Source organism: Lissotriton vulgaris, chromosome 8 (assembly GCF_964263255.1).
Source record: "Lissotriton vulgaris chromosome 8, aLisVul1.2, whole genome shotgun sequence".
In the NCBI taxonomy this organism is placed as follows: Eukaryota; Metazoa; Chordata; class Amphibia; order Caudata; family Salamandridae; genus Lissotriton; species Lissotriton vulgaris.
In genome coordinates, this window is record NC_141696.1 from 654,983,472 (window position 1) to 655,006,629 (window position 23,158).

At 47.5% G+C, this 23,158-nt stretch overlaps 1 protein-coding gene and 1 pseudogene across 2 annotated transcripts in view; one reads left to right on the forward strand and one right to left on the reverse strand.

The window, feature by feature from the left end:
- Positions 1-23,158, forward strand: part of CRYBG3 (crystallin beta-gamma domain containing 3) — a 1,124,543-nt gene that overhangs the window by 230,880 nt on the left and 870,505 nt on the right. Inside the window, exon 8 of the mRNA XM_086936146.1 lies at positions 9,058-9,093. Within this exon, the coding sequence (XP_086792272.1) occupies positions 9,058-9,093 (36 nt within the window). The remainder of the gene's footprint in view (positions 1-9,057; positions 9,094-23,158) is intronic.
- On the reverse strand, positions 17,648-18,639 carry LOC147697849 (SH3 domain-binding glutamic acid-rich-like protein 3 pseudogene; annotated as a pseudogene). Its single transcript, XR_015299308.1, has one exon. The product of XR_015299308.1 is annotated as an SH3 domain-binding glutamic acid-rich-like protein 3 pseudogene (transcript).

The window sequence follows — 23,158 nt, forward strand, 5'->3', positions numbered from 1 at the left end:
GAGGCCCCTGACATTGAGAGTTACCACCTTAATAGTTGTGTGAGGCATGAGACATAATGGAAGCGAGGGCGCTGAGACCCCCCCTGAGTGGAGCGGGGAGCATAAACGCCGCTGGAGTGAATACAACCTTCATAGTGCACTGGACGACCCACCCTCCCCTCCCAGAACTGTTATCCGACATAGTACACTGGACGACCAACCCCCTCCTCCCGGTTCCCCTCCTCCCAACCAGAACTCCCCCCACCCCCACCCCTTCAACCACACCCCTGTAACCCCGCCCGAAATCCCCCAAACTACCCCTCACCCCCCCCAACCCACCCCTTCAACTGCTCCCCAAACTTCATTGTCCAAGTCCAGTCCCAACGGACAAGTCTGTAATAAGTTACTTAAGTGGACGTTCAGCCACTACACACCCCGCTACCACCCTGCACCCCCCCCCCCCCCCCCAGGACCCCCAAACCTGCATTGCAGAAAAAGCTGTGGTGGTCTCCCCCCCCGAGTTCACTCAGGCCGTCAGAGCAATATCACCAGATGCCGTGTCTCTGGCCACTTCCTGGACCGCGTTGGCCATTTCCGCTCGGATAGTGGGTGAGTCCGGTCGTGCGGAAGATGTAGAGGATCGCCGTGCAGGGATCGTTTGCCAGCCGTCTCTGGTAATGCGTCGTCGGCGAGGGGTGGGTGCAGCGTCATCCGTCGCGTTGATTCCAAGCACTCCGCAGGTGTCCTGGAGGGAGCAAAGCTGATGCAGAGTCCCGTTCCACCTAAAGATGAGGCCGAAGGGATGGCCCCAAGAGTACTGCGTATTGTGTGGTCTCAGGAAGTCCGTTGCTATTTTGAATGCTTTACGCTTCTGGAGTGTGATCGCCGATAGATCCTGAAAGAGAGCGACCTGGTGCCCCCGGAAACGCAGGGACTGCCGCTGTCGTGCCTCACGGAGGATCCGCTCCTTCAAGGGGTAGTCTGGCAGGAAGGCCAAGATATCGGGGGGTGGCGCCGAGGCCCGACGTGTCAGGCCCACTCTATGCGCTCTGTCAATTCTGATAGGGAAGTCATCCGGCTCCCCAGTATCTCCCTGAACAGGTCTCTTAGATACCCAGCAACGTCCTCACCCTCTTCCTTAGATGGAATTCCCCGGACCCCGATGTTACCACAGGACCGGTTCTCGAGGTCTTCGTTGTGCGCTTGGAGGTCAAGTTGTTGTTCCCTTAATCGCAGCACCTCTTGTTGCAGCTGCGTAATCTCCTCGTCTCGAGTGTGTCCAGCTTCCTCCACAGTAGTCACCCTCTCGCCCAAGCTATCGACCTCTCTCCGCACCTCCCTAACCTCTCCGGCCACTTCTTGCTTCAGCGCGTGGAAATCTTCCCTAAGCGAACTGAAGAGAGACTCCAAGAAGGATCTAGTTACTGGGGGTTCCCCCCCCCCCCCCACAGCCCACTGGGAGCCGCTTGAGGGGCCCGGTGAGTGCTGTCCCTTATCTTGTTTCGCAGGGCCTCTACTCAGCATTTCTGGTAATGTCCGCTCTCCTTTCTTGCTCCCTCTGTTGCCAGCCATACTTCAAGCGGGGCTTGCACACCAAGTGGCTTGCTACTCAGTTGGTCATCCACTCTAAGCAAATACAGTTCCGGGGCCTCCACCTGTCCGGCGAGCCGGCCACTCGCAGCGCCCAGATCCGAAGCAATACGCCCAGGTGTCCCAGTGGTCTGCTCACCTCCGCTTCCGGATCCCTGTGTGCTCCTGGTCCTCAGACGCAGGGAGGCGGATGGCGCCAACGCCCAGGGCAGTCGCGGGAAGAGACCCCCAATGAACGCACCGTCGTCCTCTCAGCACTTGCCGTGTTCGTCTTCGCTCCGGGCACCTGGTGCTTCAAGCGCCCACTACTGGAGGGCAGATCCGTCTCCGGCTCTCGAGCGTTCCCCTTCTCAGCCACAGTAGTCCCCAGGCCGCTCCCGTCGTCCACAGACCCCTAGGTCCCCAGGCTCAGTGGGTCAGTGCGCCACCACCTCCGATGATTGTAATGCGTGACACCCAGGCCTCAGGCTTGCATGGGAGGTGTCGCCATGACCACCGACCAGTAGGAGTTGTCCGCCAGTAATGATGGGGCACTATGCACCCTCAGGTGCACTGCCTCGGTGATCGGGCGTCTCTAGGCCGATTCCGGCAGGATCGGGTCTGGCCCGTGCAGTCAATCCGGGCCCGCTGCGTCTGCTCGGCGGTGCACTGGTGTGGCACCCGAGGCCTATCCGCTCTTTGTAGGCCTCCTCGCCTTCCAGCCACGTTCCGGGGCTGGGGCCGCTCCGCCAGTAGGCCTCGTACTCGTCCTCGTGCGTAGTATCAGTGCTGGAGTCTGTGCTGGTGCAGCCGTTCCTCGCCCTCTGCCGATCGCCCACTACCTACGCCACTATGCGTAGCGGCAGGGAACGGTCTCTCTGCGGGGCCCTCCGCACCACCCCAGGCCTCGATGTACGTCTTTCCGCCGAAGCACGGCCCACCGCAGTACCGCCACCACTCACCGCTGCCCTCTCGGTGCTCTGCTACTGTGGGCCCTGGGTTCCCAGATGGGGTGGGCGAATAGTCCGGTGTTTCCTCTTCCCTGACGTCGAGCAGCGGCAGGCCGGAAAAAGTTTGTGTAGCCGGGGGCCCACTGATAGGCTGCTGGTAAATCAGAACCTTTCGGTAGTGTAAAACACCCGAAGACACACTGGAAACAAATCTGTCGGTTTTCTAAGTTGTCTTCTAATAAGCTAACTAGAAAGTATGTATGTGGAACAAAAAAGCCAACATTTCTACTAGTCAAAATGTCAGAGCAAAGTATTGGAAAATTCAGAATTATTCTGTACATTGCTTTTTAAAAAAAATCTTTATTTAGCATTTGATTACAGACAAAGCAAGGCACTGATGTCAAGTAAAGATAAAAGATATCCCGGGTACAATCACAAGATATTTGAAATACTAGGTACCTTTGATTCACAAATTATTCTGTACATTGCTAAATAATGTACCAGATTTGGGCTAGATTATGCTACTTTTGTTAGAGTTCTCAACCTCTTGTCTCTGGATATGCTACCACCAATATCCTTCATCAAATTTACTGTCAGTTTAAATGTGCTAGAGGGAATGTTATTTCTGCAATATTAACATAGACCAAGTATATGCAAAACGGTTCTGCCCGTAATAGTTTGTAAATAGAGGTGTTCAAACGGCAGTTCTTATTGTTGGGATTACATTTCGAGCTGCGCAAACATTCTTTTGTTAGAAACAGCCATTTACACACTCCCATCCAGGTGTGAATATGTGATATCTGAAACTTGATTATTCGAGCAAATATTCACCAAAAATGATCTGCAGTTTAGAAAAAAAAGGGGGTCAAAAGTCGAATGGCTGAGCGAAGTAGAACTTTTAATTTAGTACTAAACATAAATGTGAGATTGAGAAGTAAGTTCACTTCATCAGGCTCTAGTAGTGCTGTAGAGGGATTGGTAGTTGAGTCTGTGACATAGCAGCACAGCTACAGTCCGATAGAGATTGACACCGGCCGAGGAGACCGTGACTAGTAGTGGCTGCTAAGTCCTAGATGGACTCAAGTTTGGCAGCCACCTCGTAGTGAGTAGTAATCTCTGTGGAGTCTGTAGGTGGAAAGTATTTGGAATAACGTCCGCATTCAGATGTGGCAGTGACCGCACTCAACTGGGCAGTCGAGATGTATGGGTGAGTGCAGGGTGGTGTTGGGGCTCAGGAAGATCGAGCATCTGTCCCGGAAGAGGAAGAGCTCGTTCAAGGAGTAGGGTTTAATGTACTCCCAAGAGAGAATCTGCATGCCTGCTCGTAGTTAAGTCGCCCACTCAAGTGACTACATAAGGCTTCTAAGCACATGAAAGCTTCAGCATGGGAGTTCAGGAAAGCAGTGGGTAATAGCCAGAGAGTAGAAGAATGGACAGTATACAGAGTACAGGAATAGGCACACTGTTAATGTAAATAGTGTGTGAGCATTCTGTGGAGCATTTGGGCTACCAGATGAGGATACATGAATGGAATATGTGAGGAAGAATGGGCCAATAGGAGTCATTGTGTGACTGCTTTTTGCCCTCAGTCTCTATAGCACAAAACAGTGCTGTAAATAAGTCACATATGACAGGTAATTATTACCTCCCTCCTCTAATTTAGAAGATTTGTACTAGGCGACAGTTGGTTTATTCTGCTCAGCCTTTGATCTCAGATTCAGCCTACACTGCAAAAAGGAATCTTTGATCTCTTTCTTTGTGTGAGACAATATTTTTGAGGTACCAGACCATACTGATATCTTGAGCAGATTTTCTAGAGAGGAATTTATATATAATAACCTTGGAATTCATAACGCATCATTCAAATTTTAACAATCTAAAATGATTGATCCAGTAAAAGCCGTTTTGCCCCTCTTCCAAAGTGAAGCCAACAATAACAGTGGGCTAACCAATAAAAGATCTTCTAAAAATGGAAGTCCCACCTCATGGTGTACAATAGTTTAGGATGCAGATGGCGGTAAATATAGTAAACGTGTTAGGAAGCAATTTTGTTCTGTTTGCTGGGCCTTGCTATTTGCATAACCCCAAAGACCTGCCCCAGAAAGGGTTGTACTTACTCCTTTTGCTTTATAAGTGGCTACCATCTAAATAATTAGGTTGATTTCCCTAATTGTGAAGAGAATTTAAAAATAAATTGGGTTGCCCTGCTCATTTTAGCTCTGATAGTTAAAATATGGTGGGACCATCAGCCATTTACCGAAAATAAAATACCAATATAGCAATAGGAGTTCACTGTATGAATTGGGGTACTGTCAATAAAAACGTTTTGCAGGATTTCGGTTTTAGCCCACAGACCATGGTGTATGTTTTTGATTTATTGATTACCATTTTAATTTGTGTCATAAAATCTAAGAAAGCATCCATCAGTCTCTGGAGGCCTAACGGGGTTCGTGCTAATAGTACTGCGTTGTCCACATATAATAGTACAGGTATCGGACGACCAGCTGCTCTTGGGGCATCAGCCTGTATTGTTTGTAAATGGTTGTCTACCTCGTTAATGAAAAGGGAAAATAAAATTGGTGCCAGCACACACCCTTGCCGTATACCCCACCCTACCGTAAATTTAGGTGAGCATTCCACCCGGGGGGACAAAAGCGTGCTTGGCTGGTTCGGTCTTCATACAGACAGGAGAGCAAACCAATAATCGCCCTAGGTGCTCCCATGGAAATCAGAGTTGGCCAGAGTAAATTATGATCGGCCAGATCAAATGCACTACTTAGATCGACAAAGCATAAGTAAAGAGTAACTGCCTTTGCCCTAGTATACTTGCTGATGAGTAACTCTAAGCTAATGCATTGCTCAATGGTCCAAAGTCGTTTCCTAAACCCAAACTGCACTGGGATTAGGATCACATGCCCCAGCACCTATTTCTCCAATCTTAATAACAGAACCCTACTCATCACTTTCAAGGCAGTTTCTAGGAGCAAAATAGGGCGATAGTTTTTCGAGTCTGTTTTGTAGCTTTATTTAAATATGGGTACAATAATAGATTCTCCCCATGTCTGTGGGATTGTATCAGTATTAAACAATCTAGTTAGTTTAAGTGCCCATAATTCAGGGGCAGATTTAAAAACATCAGCTGGGACACCATCCGGACCTGGGACCCGTCCCCCAGTACACGCCTAAATAGCCTGAAGAAGTTCTTCATTGGTGATATTAAGAGGGGTCATTGATCTCTCATTGATATCCTAATTCGTATGGCATACTGTAAATTGGACATTAGAAAGCAACATATTAAAGGGGATTGCAATTGTTGCGTAAAATTTAGGGCAGTCTGTTTGATCGCATCTCATGTTATGCTGTTTAAAAATGGCTCTCATAAATAACCTAGGAGCCTTATAAATCCCGCAAAGCAGTGTGTAGTGTAACATTCATCTTACAACCCCTTACGTTACTCCTAACTTCTAGCCACAGGCCTTATACATACAGAGATGTAGAAACCGATACTTCTGAAAGGAAACTTAAATCACAACATCCAGAAATCTCGGTATTGGTAATAAAATTTCGGGACTGATGTGAGAATTCGCAAAGCCCTCAACCATGTCTCTTACTGGCTTCCCTGTTGCTGTCCCTTATTTCAATACAGTAGTGGCTTCTCTTTTCACATATCCTTCCCAGTCGCTGACACCTCCACGCATATCTTATCACCAATTCCTGCATGGTGCTTGGGTGCACAGACAAGTCCTCTTCCCCTTGTCACCAATTATGCTGTTGTCTCACTCAGTTAAACTGCCAACAATGAAGCAGCCTCATTCTCTTTTGGCATCACTCCCACTAAGCTGCCCTGTCACTCAACAGGACTACTCTACCTCAGGTGCAGCATGTTTCTGTAACAAGCTTTACAGGGTAAATGAGATCTGGACAGATGCTGGACTTACCTATCTATACTACTATTATAAAGAGAGAACTGTGTCCTTTGAGCCAGGTAAACTCAAAGTACACCACCAATCGCAACACCCAATACAGCGTTGGAAAGGGGAGGTCCAGTAGATGGACATAGGCTATATAAAAAAATCTATATACGTTATTTAAAAAATGTACAATAAAAAAAAGTAGTCCCTTCTAAGTAGCGCTGGTCGTGTGCGTTAACCAATAGCGCTGGTCGCGTGCGCTCCGGTGACATCATCAACGGAGGACGGGAGCGCGAGGAGGAGCGGCGGACAGGACCGCGGGGAGGAGAGGCGGACAACAGCGCGGGGAGGAGCGGAGAACTTAGCCACACTGGAGCGGCCTGAGGTACGTGAACCGCGGGGAGGAGCGGTGAAGTAAGGAGGACTGGACAGCAGCGGCGGCGGACAACAGCGCGGGGAGGAGCGGAGAACTTAGCCACACTGGAGCGGCCTGAGGTACGTGAACCGCGGGGAGGAGCGGTGAAGTAAGGCGGACTGGAGCGGGATGACAGGTAAACTTTAGCGCTGCAGCGGGGCGTGTATACTGGCTTTGTTCGTTTGCAGCGTCGGAGGCGTGGCCACAGTGTTAGGGAGCAGGGCGTGTGCGGATGATTGGGGGCACTGAAGGTGGCGGTGAACTTGGGCTGAGGAGGTGGTTGGGGGCCTGGGTTTCGGCAACTGGGAGTAAGCCTGATTGCCCCCGGACAACGTGGGAATGGAAGTGAGCTGGGGTTAAGCAGAGTTAACAATAAGTACAAAACTCTGCTTAAAAGTACGGGACCAGTGCAATTACATGTCGGCGGTGGAATACCAGCAAGCCTGATTCCCCCGGACAACGTCGGGGCGGGCGGCTAGTTTAAGATAAAGTCCTCCATTAGTGAATTAGGTAGCTAAAAAGATATTGGTCAAAACAGGGTATCGGGACAGTGGTCCCCAATAAAAAAAGAATATCTTGTAGTGAAGTAACAAAACGTATCCTTCCGAGGTGCGGCAACTTACTTTACCATTCAATTCCTGCATTAAACAAAAAAAAATGAAAATTGCATACAAGTGACTATCCCCTCTACAGGATGAATAGAATGCTAACACCGGAACAATACAACATACCCTCATTGACAGCAAATCCTCAAATGAATATGAGATGGGATCAATCTAAAATTGACCAGAGTACTTGGTCCCTGGCACTGGCCTAGGGCAGACAGATGCAGTTGGGCTTGCCTTTTGCACACCTTCTGCGTGTATCCATGCATTGCCCATCTTCTTTTAAAGGCGGGGATCATAAGATTTCAAGATGCCCTGGGCAACTAAAGTGTGCAGTTTCAAAATGGTGTTTCTCAGTGGCACAGGGAAGATAATGGTTCCAAGAGTACTCCCTGCGCATTTAAAATGTTGACCAGAGAGAGGACAAAGGCAACAACCGAATCAACACTCCAGAACACTGAAATACTAAAATGCTGCAATATTAATATAGTTACAGGAGACTAAAAAAAATCGCAATAATTGCAAGTGCGCTAAATCTGTTAACAGAAGAAAAAACTTAACTAACGTGCAAGTGCAGAATATCACTACACAAAAACAAAGGCTTCATACAAATGCAATGGGGTATGTCTCTAGTAAAGTGCGTGTTCAAAGGAGCGTCCACGTCCTTGTGTGCAACATATATTTCATGTGTTACAACTGTAGGCAATCCACTTACTCATAAGGAGGATGGTGAAGTACAACATTCACTAAGCATTATTACTTCCTCATAGGGATAATCTATGTTTGGATTCAATAGATCCCAGAATTAGTCAGGAGCTCTCTGTAGAAACTAAATGCAGCCCCTGTTCACTTTATTTACCTTGTATGCGTCATCTTGACATATGTATTATCTTTTTTTTAATTGAATTTGTTATTTATCTTCATTAAAAACAAATCACACCATCTTCCTTTACATACAGTGTCTTTTTTTGTATTTTTATTAACAAAAACATAATCATTTACTGTAGATTAATCGTTAAAGGAGGAATATATACCCGCATTTTAATTTAAGAGTTTTTGAATTCCTTAAATTATCAGTTTCCTCCAAATGTGTCCATGCATTTTGTCCTTTATTTATTTATTACGAGGCCTTGGGACAATAGGAAAGGGACTGACTCTGCTCTTCTAATTGGCCCTGCCTTAGTCGTTAACCAAACATGTTAACCTAAAAACAGATACTAGAAGTGAGTTGATGTAATTTGCATGTAAGGCACTGAATTGCTGAACTTTCTCCAACATCTACATTTCAAAACAAGCATTTTTAAATACCTCATAGAGGAGAAAGCTACGTTTATCTCTCAGGAGAAAGCTACCTTTATCTCTCAAGAAGATACAGTGTCCACTGCCTGCCCGGTTTTAAACTCTAATAGTCAAGCCCTCTATCATTGTAATGTTTTACAAACTGTTACTCCCTTTTTTAACAAAAGAACCCTGGAACAACAGGTGCACTTTGAAAGCTGTAGAAAGCGCACTAAACATATAATACATTAAAATGACCGTTTATATAATATGAAGTATTATTTTACTTAAGTCTAGAATAAGTGTATGTTAAAAATGAAAATAATTTGCTTCTGTGTTTTTTCCTCAAGGGTGGACTAAAAGTGCAACTGCCTCTGGACCCCACGGTAAGATTGTATTCAGATTTATTTTTATAGGAATGCCATCCTATTTGGAATTAGCCCATGTTTTTTGCTAACAACTATAGCTCTCTTAGGTTTTTGATGAAAAAGATTTTTCTTGTAACTGTGTATGTGTGTGCGTATATGTATAGATACATGTGTCTGTATTTATATATGTAGGTATGTATATATATATAATATATATATATATTTTTTTCTTTTTTTGTGTATTTTTTATAAAAAGTAGCTAAACTCTGCTGCCAATAAATTAACTCATTATAAAAAGCCCTCTAACTATAGGAAAATCCAGTCATCCCCTTGGTTCTCCGAGGCTCTCACACTTGAAAAACAAACTTTTAGAAGGCAAGAAAGATGCTGGCGGGCACAATATAACTCAAGGGAGCTCTCCCTTTACAAGATCACATTGTCTAAATACAAAAACCTACTAATCAAGAAAAAGATACATTATTATACTCAGTTAATAGATGGAGCTAAAAACTCCACACAAGCGCTCTTTCAGGTGGTAATCAAACTTACCACACTTTCCAGTAATGCAGTAAGTAATCACTCCCAAGGCTTCTGTGATACAGTAGCACTTAACTTCCAGGATAAAATGGAACATATCTATTCTAATTTCAGGGTATCTTCTTCCTCTGTTGCTTGGGCAAATAGCCCTCAGACCAACTCCACCCAACTCTTTTTCTCAGTATTCTCTCCGGTTACCAGGGATCAGATAGCCAATATGATCTTTCAGGCAAAGTCCGGCTACCCACATGACCCTTGTCCTTCTTTCAGTTCTTAAACAGGTCCCTGAAATCATATGCATCAGTCTTTCAGCCATTTTTATTTCCACCTTTAATACCAGAGTCTTCCCTTCCCTTTGGAAAAAGGCCTCTGTACCAATGTTCCCTTTAATATTTTTCCTCTGTGTGCATCGGTGCAAGATCCCTGTGCGCTGCAACTAAGGCTATGTGCCCCATCCAACTGAACATGCAAGCGAGTGCTGCGCTCAGCAATATAAATCCATGGCAATTCCCACTCCAAATTCAGTTTACAACAAAAGCAAAAACAGGTGCATTACACACATATAGCTCTATATAATAGGGTCTTGAGACAGTTTTGGAACATAGATTAATGACCTTGGGAGACCTATTGCATTACAAATGCTTGTTTGAAATATGGCATCTGCTTTGGCTCAGGTCAGCAGCATGGAAAGGCTGTTTCTTTATCTTGATCTCATCACAATGAAATTGAAAAAGCATACACAATAGCAAGTATTTATTAAAAGTAAGTAGTTAAAAACATGAACTGAAAAACAGTCAGCCACATAACAAGAGTGACAGCGCGTACTATGGATGAAATGGAAACTGAGATAAATAAACAAATAAATGTTGTGTACAATACATGAATTCCTGCATTGTGCCCCAAAATGCTGCTGCTGATAGTGTTTTTAAAAGTTTTATATAGCACAAACTTGGTGTGCTGTACATGAGCACCAGTTGCATTACAGAAATGCACATTAATTTTTTTTACATATGGGGGTTGGGCAGGGGCGTAACACAGGCCCCCGCAGCCCCCGCATTGCGGGGGGGCCTCGGCGCTCCAGGGGCCCCGGCCCTCTCACAATAGATCATGGATTTTAATGGTGCACTGTGCGCACTGCGCACGCAGCTTCTTTAATAAATTAAATGGTGGTGGTGCGGCGCGCCAGGCATGCGTGCCTGGGCCAGGTCCCCGCTGAGGCTGTTAATGAATTGTTACATGGGTGCTGCGGGCACCGGTCGGGGCCCCTGAGGCACTTCTAAATGGTGCAGGGCCCCGGCCGGGCCCCTGATGCTAGATACAATGGTTTACGGGCCCCGGCCGGGCCCCCGTGAGCGTGAGGCTCTTAAGAAATGGTGCAGGGGCCCCGGCCGGGGGGGGGCCCTGAGGCTCTTAATCATGGTGCGTTAGGCTCTTATTCTTACATTAAATAAATGACAGGGAGGGTGGGCGGGTGTGCGCAGGCGCGGCGCGCTTCGCACTGGTTTCACTTTCTGCCTTCCTTCCGGCCCTGGGACGCGTATGCGCGTTGGGTGGGGGGCAGGGGCCCGGGGCAGGGCTAGTGACCAATGCCTGGCCCCTGATTATATTTGTCATGACCCATGACATGCGCAATGAGCTCAGCCCACACGCAATTAAAACTGCACGTTAGAGACGACTAAGGTGTGGCATCCTGATCTAAGAGAAGACCCAGCAGCCAGCAACGCTCCTACGCAGCTAAGGACTGTTCGAAGTCCACTGCGTGACCGGCTGGGCCTTGATCCATAATTTTATTTATTTGCACCCCGGCCCCCTGCCTGGCTAGCCTTGCGCTGGCCGCAGCCTCTGCCCGTCCCGCTTGTGGCCTTGCGCCTAACAGAACTTTGAGCTGCAGGCCAGGCCCATGCCCCTCAACATTGCTAGTACCGCTCACTGGGCACACTGTTCCTGTGAAACAATGCTGCTCGAAACAGTTCCCTGGTGAGCAAAATCTGTTCATAGGAACCATAAATGTACGCAAGCTAAGGGTAGCAAATAATGTACGCTTGTGTAATACAAACTACACACGGGCCTAACTACACACCACAAAACAGGGAGACCTATTCGCAAAATGTATAGTTCAGTACAGGCACTGCGCAACGCCATCTATTAGTGTTGATAAAAATGGCTCTTCTTGTGTAAATCAGACCATTTGTGGCATTGGGACCGGAAGTCATTCTCTGTCCCCTCACGGCAAACCCAGCTGCACGTGCTTGGGCCATCTCCAGACACCCCACCCAGACCTCGGGTCAGGGGTCAGGGGTCAGGTGTCAGGTGAGTCTGCGTCCGACGGTCCGAGGCTTGGCAGCTCTGCAGATGACGCCCGCTGCTTTAAACTTGACCCTTGCAGGGAAGGTCAGCCAGGTCAGTTCCTTCAGCAGCGGACAATATGGCTCGGTGAGTTAAAGGCACACTGCTGACATCTGCTTTGACCTGCAGATCACGAGTTTGAGTCTCAGCAAGTCCGCCTCATCTGTCATCCTTCTGAGGTAGGTCTACTCAGCTCCATTATATAGCATCACAGTTATACACCAATTACAGCGCTTATAAGCATCGGAGCTAGGGTATGAGGCACACTATAAAAGAAACGAGGTAGTAGTATTATCAAAGGCTGTCTCTTGATGGGGCAGGACTTTCATCGAGGAGGCCACAAAGTAGGGCATTATCTCCATCAATGAGGAAATGTCCTAATGTGTATGCCTGCATTGACATTTAGGAAGTGGTAGAAGGTGTTCCTTGTCTTCCCAATACACATATGATGTGACACAGGTTGTGCTTTTTATTGACTTGGTGTTAAGGGAGATGGCTGAATCGACATGGAAGTCCTTCCACTGCCCTGGCTGTGAGCCAGTGTTAACCATCTGTTTGTGAGTGAGTTCAGGGTACTATGCAGGAGTGTGATACATGCACGCAGAGCATGAGGAGGTGTGATACAGGCTCACAGAACGGAGCATAACGTCACACGAAGCGTGCGTGTATTACATCACAGAGATTTGGGGCCAGATGTAGGTAATTCATATTTACCGACTCTTAAATACTGAATTTTACCGATTCGGTATCTAAGAGTCCGTAAATATGAAGGGGGGAGATGTAGATATTACAGATTCTGTAAATACCGAATCGTTAAGATTCGGTATTTACCGAATCTGTAAATACCGAATCGGTATTGCCCATTGATTCCTATGGGCCTTAAAGCCCATAGTAATCAATGGGCAATACCGATTCTGTAATTACAGAATCGGTAAATACCGAATTTTGCAAGGGTGCAGGGGGTGTCACTTTGACACCCTCTGGCACCCCAAAAATAGGCATGTGCGCCATGTGGCACACAGACATGCCCTAAGGGCATGTCTGTCTGTCACATGGCTAGGTGTGCATGCACACATGCATATGCACACCTGAATTCGGTATTTTAACACCCAATCCAATTGGGTGGTAAAATACCGAATTTGTAGGGCCTTGGACTCAGAAGAGTCCCACCTACATCTGGGAATTACCGAATCTGTAAAAATACCGATTCGGTATTTTACAGAATCTGTAAATTTACCGATTCGGTAAATTTACAGAATCTGTAAAATCTGGCCCCCTACATCTCAAGATGCCAAATACTGGAGGGGGACCACCAAAAAATAAAATGAATGCAAGCCTGTACTCGTGCTCGGCTCCCCTGATCCAAAGTCAGAAGTACTGCCATTATTCCATACCGTCTTGGCAGATCTGACCAGCCCCCTGACACTAACAAAGCAAGCAGAAGCTGTGAGCTCTGTAATGTACAGCATATCCAGCCCTGCCATGTACCACGCATCAGGTGTTAGACTAACGCATTTCAGTGTGGTGGTCCGCATCACCGCACTGAGATGCATTGTCATGCAGGATAGCACCTGCTCAGCTTTCCAGCCGGAGCGCTGCTTAAGTACCAGTGACTGGTAATTTGTTTTTAGCTGACAACACATTGCTGTGACAGGATTAGCGGCTTGGGGGCTGGTTCAGGCAACTCGCTTTGGCCAGTCAGGGCTGCCTACAATGTGTTTCAGTCACTCTGCAGCTAAAGTCAGTGATGTGACATCAAGACTGAGTCTCGTGACTTAATTTGGCCGGTCAACAGCCAAGGCCGGGGAAGCACGCAGGATCTGTTTGTACAGCTGGTAGCCCTTGAGGCCCCCATAAGATCATTAGGACCTGCACAGCCGCTGAAGGAGAGTCGCGGTGCAACCATGACTGCAGTTGGAGTGAGACCGCCAACGCTGCTCACATAGCTGTCAAGGTTTCAAATTGCTTATATGTGACATTTTTATAATTTCAGGGTAATTATGAGTGACTTTCAATGACTGAGTGACACTTTCTCTCAAGCAAAATTCAAGCTATGAAGATGAGGGAAAAATATAAATATCAGAAATGGCACCCATTTGAGCAACGAGAAACGCTAAAAAGATCTTAAAACTGATGCAAAGCACCAAAAATGGAAGGGCCCAAAAAGGAATCTCATAGCTGTCAAGTTTTCATTTGCTTATGTGCGACATTTGCATGGTTTTAGTGTACTTATGAATGACATTCATAAGTACACTAAAACCCTCGTGGACCCTCGTGGAAGCTGTGTGTACGCCCTACTTGCTGTCGGTGTGTTCTTCTGTGTCCCTGCGTGTTTCTGGACCTGGGAACTTCACAGCGCCTCGCCAGACCCGCTTCGCGGGTCCCGCAGCGTCTTGCTCCTAGAACTGCTGCTGTCTGGGAACTTGTGGAGAGGAGCGCGGGGCAGGCGATAGCGTCAGCGGGGCTGCGAGCATAAACGCCGGGACTCCAGTGTCCAGGAGTCCCTGCGCGCCCGATTGGAGTCACCTGGGCTGCTCTCCCCGCTGGCCACGCCCCCGCCAACGGAGTGAAAAGGAAACCGTGCCATCGGCTTGTTGGGACCCTCGTGGAAGCTGTGTGTACGCCCTACCTGCTGTCGGTGTGTTCTTCTGTGTCCCTGCGTGTTTCTGGACCTGGGAACTTCACAGCGCCTCGCCGGACCCTCTTCGCGGGTCCCGCAGCGTCTTGCTCCTAGAACTGCTGCTGTCTGGGAACTTGTGGAGAGGAGCGCGGGGCAGGCGATAGCGTCAGCCGGGCTGCGAGCATAAACGCCGGGACTCCAGTGTCCAGGAGTCCCTGCGCGCCCGATTGGAGTCACCTGGGCTGCTCTCCCCGCTGGCCACGCCCCCCGCCAACGGAGTGAAAAGGAAACCGTGCCACCGGCTTGTTGGGACCCTCGTGGAAGCTGTGTGTACGCCCTACCTGCTGTCGGTGTGTTCTTCTGTGTCCCTGCGTGTTTCTGGACCTGGGAACTTCACAGCGCCTCGCCGGACCCGCTTCGCGGGTCCCGCAGCGTCTTGCTCCTAGAACTGCTGCTGTCTGGGAACTTGTGGAGAGGAGCGCGGGGCAGGCGATAGCGTCAGCGAGGCTGCGAGCATAAACGCCGGGACTCCAGTGTCCAGGAGTCCCTGCGCGCCCGATTGGAGTCACCTGGGCTGCTCTCCCCGCTGGCCACGCCCACCCGCCTATCAGCCTATGAGTGTAGGCTAGTTAGCTTAAAAGTGACTAGTGCTACCGCTTCGCGGGAGCGCGCCGGGAGAAGCCCGGGACAAGGGCGGGACCGCATAAGGCCGTCAGAGGCCGGATTAGGCCGGGCTGGGCCCACCCTCTTTAGCTTGATATTTGAACACTGGTTTACATTCCTGTCATAGTTCCCTTTAGCCCTGTACCCATCAAGGTTAATAATGCCTTCGCCGGTTAGGGAGGGCACTCCTATGAAGCTGGGAGGGGCAAAAAACAGGACTCTAGATAATTATTTCCCCCGGGCTGCGGGAGAAGGGGATAAGGAAAGCACCCTGATTAAGCTCAGGGCGGAGCGTAGATGCTCTATAGAAAATTTGAAAAATAGACCCCTCGGCGAAAACTCCACTTCACTTAGTGAGGAGCCAACCTCAATGGATGATGTTCCCCTTCTGCTGAGGGACTGTATCAATAACTTATCGGACCCAACCATTAGTTTAACTCCCGCTAACAGCCCGACTAGGGTGACTATTGATCTAATTTCCCAGCCCCCACCGGCTACTAAAGCCAGGAAAGCCAAACCTAAGCTAACTTCTGCGCAAGGGGTATATGGGCCCCAACCGAATAAACGCAGGAGGAAATTGAGGGGTGGTCAGGGTAAAACTAAAACAAAAATCCCCCACTCTGAGTTTGGGAAGACAACAAAACCCCTTCCACCTACTGAGAGGTTAGTGTAAGAGGCACATTCAACACCCCCCGAAAAGGCTGCCACTGTCACCGTTTTGACAGAGGCCATGGAAAATAATGTCACCAACGTCCCTCTTTCTGTGGTCCCGCTAGGAAATTTAGAATTTTTGCTCAGGTCCCTGCTACTTCCAATTAGCGAGAGTATCAAAAAGGTTGAGATCAGACTCACCATTTTGGAGGCTACACTAAGTAGCATGAAAACAACGGCCGGCCCCCAGGGCAGATCCCCAAAGGCTACTTCCTCTTCCATGGCTCCCCAGAAGCCCCCCAATAGGGCAGTTAGTTCAGCCCCCTCCCAGGTCGCCACTGTTGCTGCCCCTCCACAACCCCCCATGATTAACCTAGTCCCAGCCCATCCACCTAATTCCAACAGGCCTCCTTCGCCTGCAGGTCCAGCTCCCTCTACACAAACTACTGATAGTACAGCCCCCCCACCTCTAATGAAGCCCCCCCCCCCTAGGCCACGCAAGTTTAATCTCCCCCCAGAGGCAAATGATTTCACGGTAGTCATGGCTGGTGTTCCCCCACTTGAAACTGGCGAAACTGAGAACTTTTGCTCATTGAAAAGTAAGGTAATCAAGTGGTTGAATGTGAACAGACCCCTCCCGGTACATCTCAATAACGAAATTATTATGGTGAGAAGGGTGTCTTGGGTGGGCAAAACAAACAAATCCATAATAGGGGATTGTATATTGGTGAGTTTTAGAGACGCTGGGACTGTTATGCATATATGTCAAGGGAAGAACAGATCATTGGAATCAACAATCCAAACCCTTCATGTGTCTTTCTTTTTCCCCCCTATCCCTATACACCCTAATCAAACTTATGACAACTGGACGAGGGTTGTTCGGAGGGGAAGACACCATGACTTTAATACTCGGCCACTATTCTTTCGCCCGGAGTTACCCTTCCACAGCTTTAACCGATTTAGTTGCCTGAATGGACTTGAGGGGGTAGATTGACACACGGGCAGATTTTTCAACACAATGGGAACTGTGTCTCCAGGAGATGTAAAAACAGGGGTCTCAACAAGGGAAGTGGAGCAGCAAGGCCCCATGTACAACTAATTTCACCCTGCAGGGTTAGGAGGGCGTTGGTAGACGTGTCCACGACTACAGCCATTGAACTAACGGGGGGAAGTAACGGGCTGGAAATGGGATGGGCGGAGACTGTGGAACAAACTGTGCCTCACGGGGAAATAGAGCAGGTCAACGAGGCACTGAGAATTATCTCCTGGAATATAGCAGGTTTGGCAGCCAAATTTAACAACAAAGAGTGGCGTGATTACATCAGTAAATTTCATGTAATCAGCCTACAGGAGACATGGGCCCTTGATAACAGTAAGTTCCATATGCAGGGGTATAAATGTTTTTTTGTCCCGGCGAAAAAAATCAGATCGGGGAGAGCCATGGGAGGATTATCCATTTATGTAGATCTAAACCTTCCGGGCAGCTGGACTACCCCAGACTGGAATTCCCATGCTATACAAGCTGCACGGTTTACCGGGAAGGGGCTAAGACTCACTGTTTTCAATATTTACAACAATGGGGCTGGGGGAGACCACACCTCATTCATAGGAGAATTGGAAGACAGACTGGGACAGGAAATTTTAGCTCAGAAAAAAGGGCAGGTACATGATCTGCTGGTCATGGGAGACTTTAACTGCCATCTATGCTCAGCACTAGCCCCAATTTTTTTTTTTTTTTTTTTAAAGGCAATGGACCAAGGTCCAATCACATTTATTAGCAGCTTGGAAGACAAAGCACAATTTTAACTTCCCTTTTGGCAGGAATCATTACAAGTGTATTGGTCCAGAGATTACAAAAGCAGCAGAGTATGGAATACTGGGGAATGGTGTACACTAAGATTGATGGAGAAGGCAGGCTCCTCAGCATTGATAATGCCTGTGGCATACACAAATCAAGACAGGCCAGAAAAAGAGGGTTTTACCCACATGAGTGGCCAGGTACTGTGTGGGCTTTTCAGACCTGCACAAGAGCAAAGGGCTTATCAAGTTAAGCAGCACTTAAGACTGGGAAGGTCAAAGTCGTTTGCATGTTTTGTTTACATTTTTACCTGGAGGGAAATGGTAATGAACACATTAGAATATGAAAATAATGTATCCAGCAAAGCAACACAGAACTGAGTAGTCTGCCCTCACGGGTCTCTCAAATGTAATGGAATGCTTAGCTTTTGGGGAGAGAGAGGAGACACTGGAAGCTGCAGAGGCTGAAAGATTATGCAGACTGAATGCATATCAACATCTGGCTCCACCATGCTGTGACATACATGGCGCAGGGTAAGGTGGGGATTGAAGTTCCAGTGGAATGTGGAGACAGTTCAGGAGTTGCAGGACTGGGATCTTTCCAGGTAGGAATGCAGTCAGATGAAAATGAGATGATTACGACTCATTCTTTGCTCAACTTCAGGAACTCAGTCATGGTGTCACATTCAATGGCATCCTTGAACATTTCGAAATCCCCACAATAGTGGTCTCCATTGAAGATCTGGGGAGGGACAGCTTTTGGGTTCCCCGATTTGGTCCTCATTTCTTCAAGGAAGCTGTTGTCATGGGAGATATCAACATACTCATATTGAATCCCTTTTGACTCAAGAATCCGGGTCATTTCTGCCTGCTGGGACTTGACCTCCCTAGAAGCCGTCACGGACGTGCAAAACACTTTCAGACTCATGTTCTTCGCTCTAGCACCGGATCCGTTGAGCACTAGTCCCAATTGATGCAGAATGGTCTCACTGCCCTGTAGAGAAAGGGCCGCATTTCTCCCACACGCCGGATGGGTTAGCTTTTAGTAAGCTCCGCCTTAATTACGACCTAGAGCACACTATCAATATGGTGGATGTGCAGGGGGATGGCACCCTCCCACCTACATTCAAGGGCAGAGGATGCTCATCTATTATTGATTATATCTTGGTTTCTAGACTCTTATTAAATAGAATCACTAGTGTAGGGATTAAATGGAACCTTGTTCTGGGGTTGATGTATCGGGTGGGCTTAAAAAGTAGACACCAAGGCATAATCATGGAGAAGGTAACAGACCAGGGTAGGAGGTTAAGGTGGTCCAAAATAAACGGGGAAACCTTTTATAAATCCCAGTGATCAATGCCTGAACCTCTATATGCTGACAGCCAAATACACCATGGCCAGCAATGAATCCATCTATATGGGGTTCATGGATTTGGCAGCGGCATTCGATCATGTTAATAGGGAGAAACTCTGGGTCATGATGTCCCTCATGGGGATAGAGGGTGGCCTAATTAACATCCTAAGGGAACTTCACAGTGACACCTCGGCTAAGGTTCGCTTCACAGGGAGGGGGGGTTGACCGACTCATTCGCCTGCAAGAGCGGAGTTCGGCAAGGTTGCATTCTTGCCCCTTTTTTGTTCTCCCTTTATATAAATAATTTGGAGCAGTTTTTGTTAAGCCTAAAGACAGATTTCCCAAGGGTAGGGTCGCGTCACATCCCCGTTCTGCTTTACGCAGATGACGCGGTCCTGCTCGCACGTACACCTAGGAGCTTACAGATTCTGATTGAGGGATTTGTTAAATTTATGGGCTCCCTAGATCTTTTTGTTAATTTGGGCAAATCATACGTGCTTCTGGCTGGTAATAAACCCTGCACTAAATTTGCGTATACGATAGGAAACCACATATTAGAAGAGGTTAAAACATTTCCCTATCTAGGAGTAATTTTTGACGGCGCTTTACAATTTAACTCCCTGGTTGAGGAGCGCTGTAGCAAAATGATTGCTACCAACGGGGCAATAGCAAGTTATGGTAGGAGGTTAGGTAGATGGAGCCCTGAACAGGTGATGAACCTGTACAGCTCCATATGTTGCTCCAAAGTGATCTATGGGGCTGAGGTATGGGGCTTTGTTAACACCACAAAAATCCAACGGGAGGAGAATAAATACCTAAGAATTATCCTAAGGGTACCCCCAAGCACTGTGGGTTTTATAGCACACAGGGAACTAGGGAGGCCCCACCTAGAAGATCTGGTAAAATTAAGGCCAATTATGGCCTGGTTAAAAATCTGGGTCAACCCTGATGCGTCTCTAAGCAGAGAAATTCTAAATGATTGCTTAGAAAGGGACATATGTATGAGAATACCATGGCTCAACTATGTAAAGAGTACCTTAGAGGACCTAGGTTATAGGAACCTTTTCACTAACCCTGTAGCAATTGAAGCCCAGCACAAGATGTCAGTAAAGAAAGCCTTTTTAGAGCAAAAATCACATCAGAGAGCTGAGGCGGAGGGGCTTAAAAAGACTGTGAGGGCTCACAACCTGGTCAAGAGTGTCGAGGGAATGGAGTCATATTTGTACCTCATGCACAACGCTCAGGATAGATTTTTGATGTGTCGCTTTAGATTAAATTTACTTCCATATTTTTTGGCATCACCAGCAGGGTTCTCAACAACAATTGAGCAGAAGGGATCCTGCGGTTGCGACAATAGGTCTCCGCAGGATTCCCTTCACTTTGTACTACTTTGCCCCTTTTTCACCATGCCTAGGCGCAGATTTCTAGTGGAAATTTTAAAACAGGCCAATCTGGAACATGCTAAAGAGGCACTAACTTATCTACAAAAAGCATCTGACCCATTAACACTGTGCTGTATAATGAATTTTATTAAAGTGGCGGTCCGTTTAAGGGTAACCAGAGGAGAAGAATAATGTTTAAAAATTGTTATTAATCTTTTTTAATGTGTCATATTCCCTTTTCCCTTTTTGTATCATGTTAACAGTATAATCGGGATTTGAAAATGATTTAATGAATTTTTAACTATGTATATATGTATGTGCTTTTATGGTGATTTTTAATCATCGAATAAAGAATCCTTGAATTGAATTGAATTGAATGACATTCTGCTGACACAAGTTACACTTCCCTGGCAGTAAAACTAGGCAATGACGTCCCAATAAAAAGGTAAATATCCCAAATTACCAACTTCTGAGCAATGAGAAGCACCCATTCGAAAAAGCCCGATCCAACCCAGTACATCCTAACTCCACTGACAGCATCAGGTCTTTCAGCAGCAGAAACAGCTAGTCCAACCCATGGTTCAAACCCTACACAATTCCAGCAGGTCTGTCCCTGCTCAATGCACTGTGACCATTTACATCGTTCACAGCCAGCCCATCCAATTTAAAGCAATTCTAGACAAATTCACCAAAACCAGTGTGGCCCTACAAGGTTTATTCTAGCCCTATTAACCCCAAACAGAACAAGCCTGGTCCTGTCCAGCCCCATTCCCAGTCTGAACATTCCAGCCCTGTGCAGTTCTGTTCAAACGCCATAAAAATTCACACAACCCACCTAGATCAAGCCATTCTAGCTACATGTACATCCACCAGAACCAGCCAATAGGGTTGCTAACAGGGTGGTCTGTTCATTTATTGGCCTAAATGTGAGAAGTTGGCCTGGCATATGCTGTCCACTTTTCTAGTGGGCACCTTGCACCAGTCCAAACGACCCTATTGATGGTAAGTTAAAGACAACCTTAATAGAAAGCCATCCTAGTGGTAGCTGTGGAGAGCAACCTTCAGGCTAAGTCTTGGAGGAATGTAATGCAGCTTCTTTTACCAGTCTATAATCTTATGAATGACCAAATAAAAGGAGAACAACACCAGGTATATATATAAAATATATTTATTTATTCTAAACACATCTCTCTAGTCCCTTTATGAGGCTAGAGGCAAAAGTACATTCAGTAAACTCAATAACACACAGTAAATTAGTACAATATACGATGAACCCTAGCGGCGTATCAAACCATATATTTAGAAAGTGGTATAAGAAACCAGACTTGCATAGACACAAGGCCTAGAGCCTTCAGAACTGCTGGGGCCACCAGGAACCACCCAAGGTAGTGACACAGGGGTCCCACGGGGGAAGTGTGCAGTGTGTGACCACAGCCGCGAATCACCATTAACTTCTATGGGGAAAGTCGGGGTTGGAAGTTTAAAGATAAAGGACACTTAGAAGAGGACTTGGAGCAAACCCCTTTAGAACTAGGGGGTTCCGAGCCAACACCCACAGGAGCACTGGAGTACTCGAGTTACCTCACCCAGGGAAGCCGGGTGCATAGGTGTCTTTTGGTGTCGGGTTTTGTCGTTTTCAATGGTGATCTGCTGCAAAGTGCTCCTGGTGTCCAAGTGGAAAGTGTCCAGTGTGATCCAAGCCTGTATCGGAGGTGAGAAGAACCTGAAAGCCGAGGGTACAGAGTCTGGGTTACTTGCCAGTGACCAGGGGCACAATAGTCGAATGCCCACCGATGTCTGGTGATTTCAGGTGAAGAAGGTGAAGCTTGACTCTTCAGCCACGAGGACCAGGAGGCGTTGATGACAACCAGGAGGCATTGATGACAACCAGGTTCTGGAACCAAGCTGTCCCACGCCAGATGTCAAGTGCTGCGGTGTCAGTTTCTGGATTGGACTCAACAAACCTTGGCAACAGCAACCCATACAGAAAGCAGAGATTGGCTTAGGTGCAGACCAGCAAAGTCTAATGGACTCACCACTTGGTAGGGTGTCAGGGCACGTCTGGAGCACCCAGGGAAGCCCAAGGAAAAGTAGAGTTACCTTCGAGCGGACCCACCAGTTGACGGACCAGGGATCGCGAATGAGCCACAAGCTGAAATGCAAGAAGCGGGCTCACTGAACATTCGTGGAGTGTAGGCCCACAATCTTCATTGCAGATGGTACTCTGGGCTTGCGCTACAAATAACTCAATGCACAATTTCAGGAAAGCTTGGGAAGGTTATGCACTAGCAAATTGCACAGTGTCCAGGGGTTCCAGTTCCACGTCACTCGTGAGGGCAGCCTTCGAGACGTCTGGAAATACTCTTCCTAGGCTGCAAATACTTCAGAGTCCAGCGGGAGCTTCGGAGATGCAGACCGGCAAATGCTTCTTCAGTGCCTATTTGAACAGGGGAGTCACTCCTTGACCCCAAGGGAGATTCTTCCATTCTCTAGTCTTTAGTAGAGCGTCAAAGTTCCAGGATTCAGTTTCAGAGCTTTGTCCAGGTGTAATCTAAAGTCCTGTTGCCACGGTTCCCTTACTTATACTAAGAAACAGGGTTGGACATACTCTGGGGACCCACCTATGGGAGGGTCAGGAAAAAGGGGTGGTTACACCCATTTCCTTTGTCCAGTTTCGCGCCAGAGCAGGGGCTGAGTGCCCCGGCAATCAGTTTGAACTGGACTATGCACAGG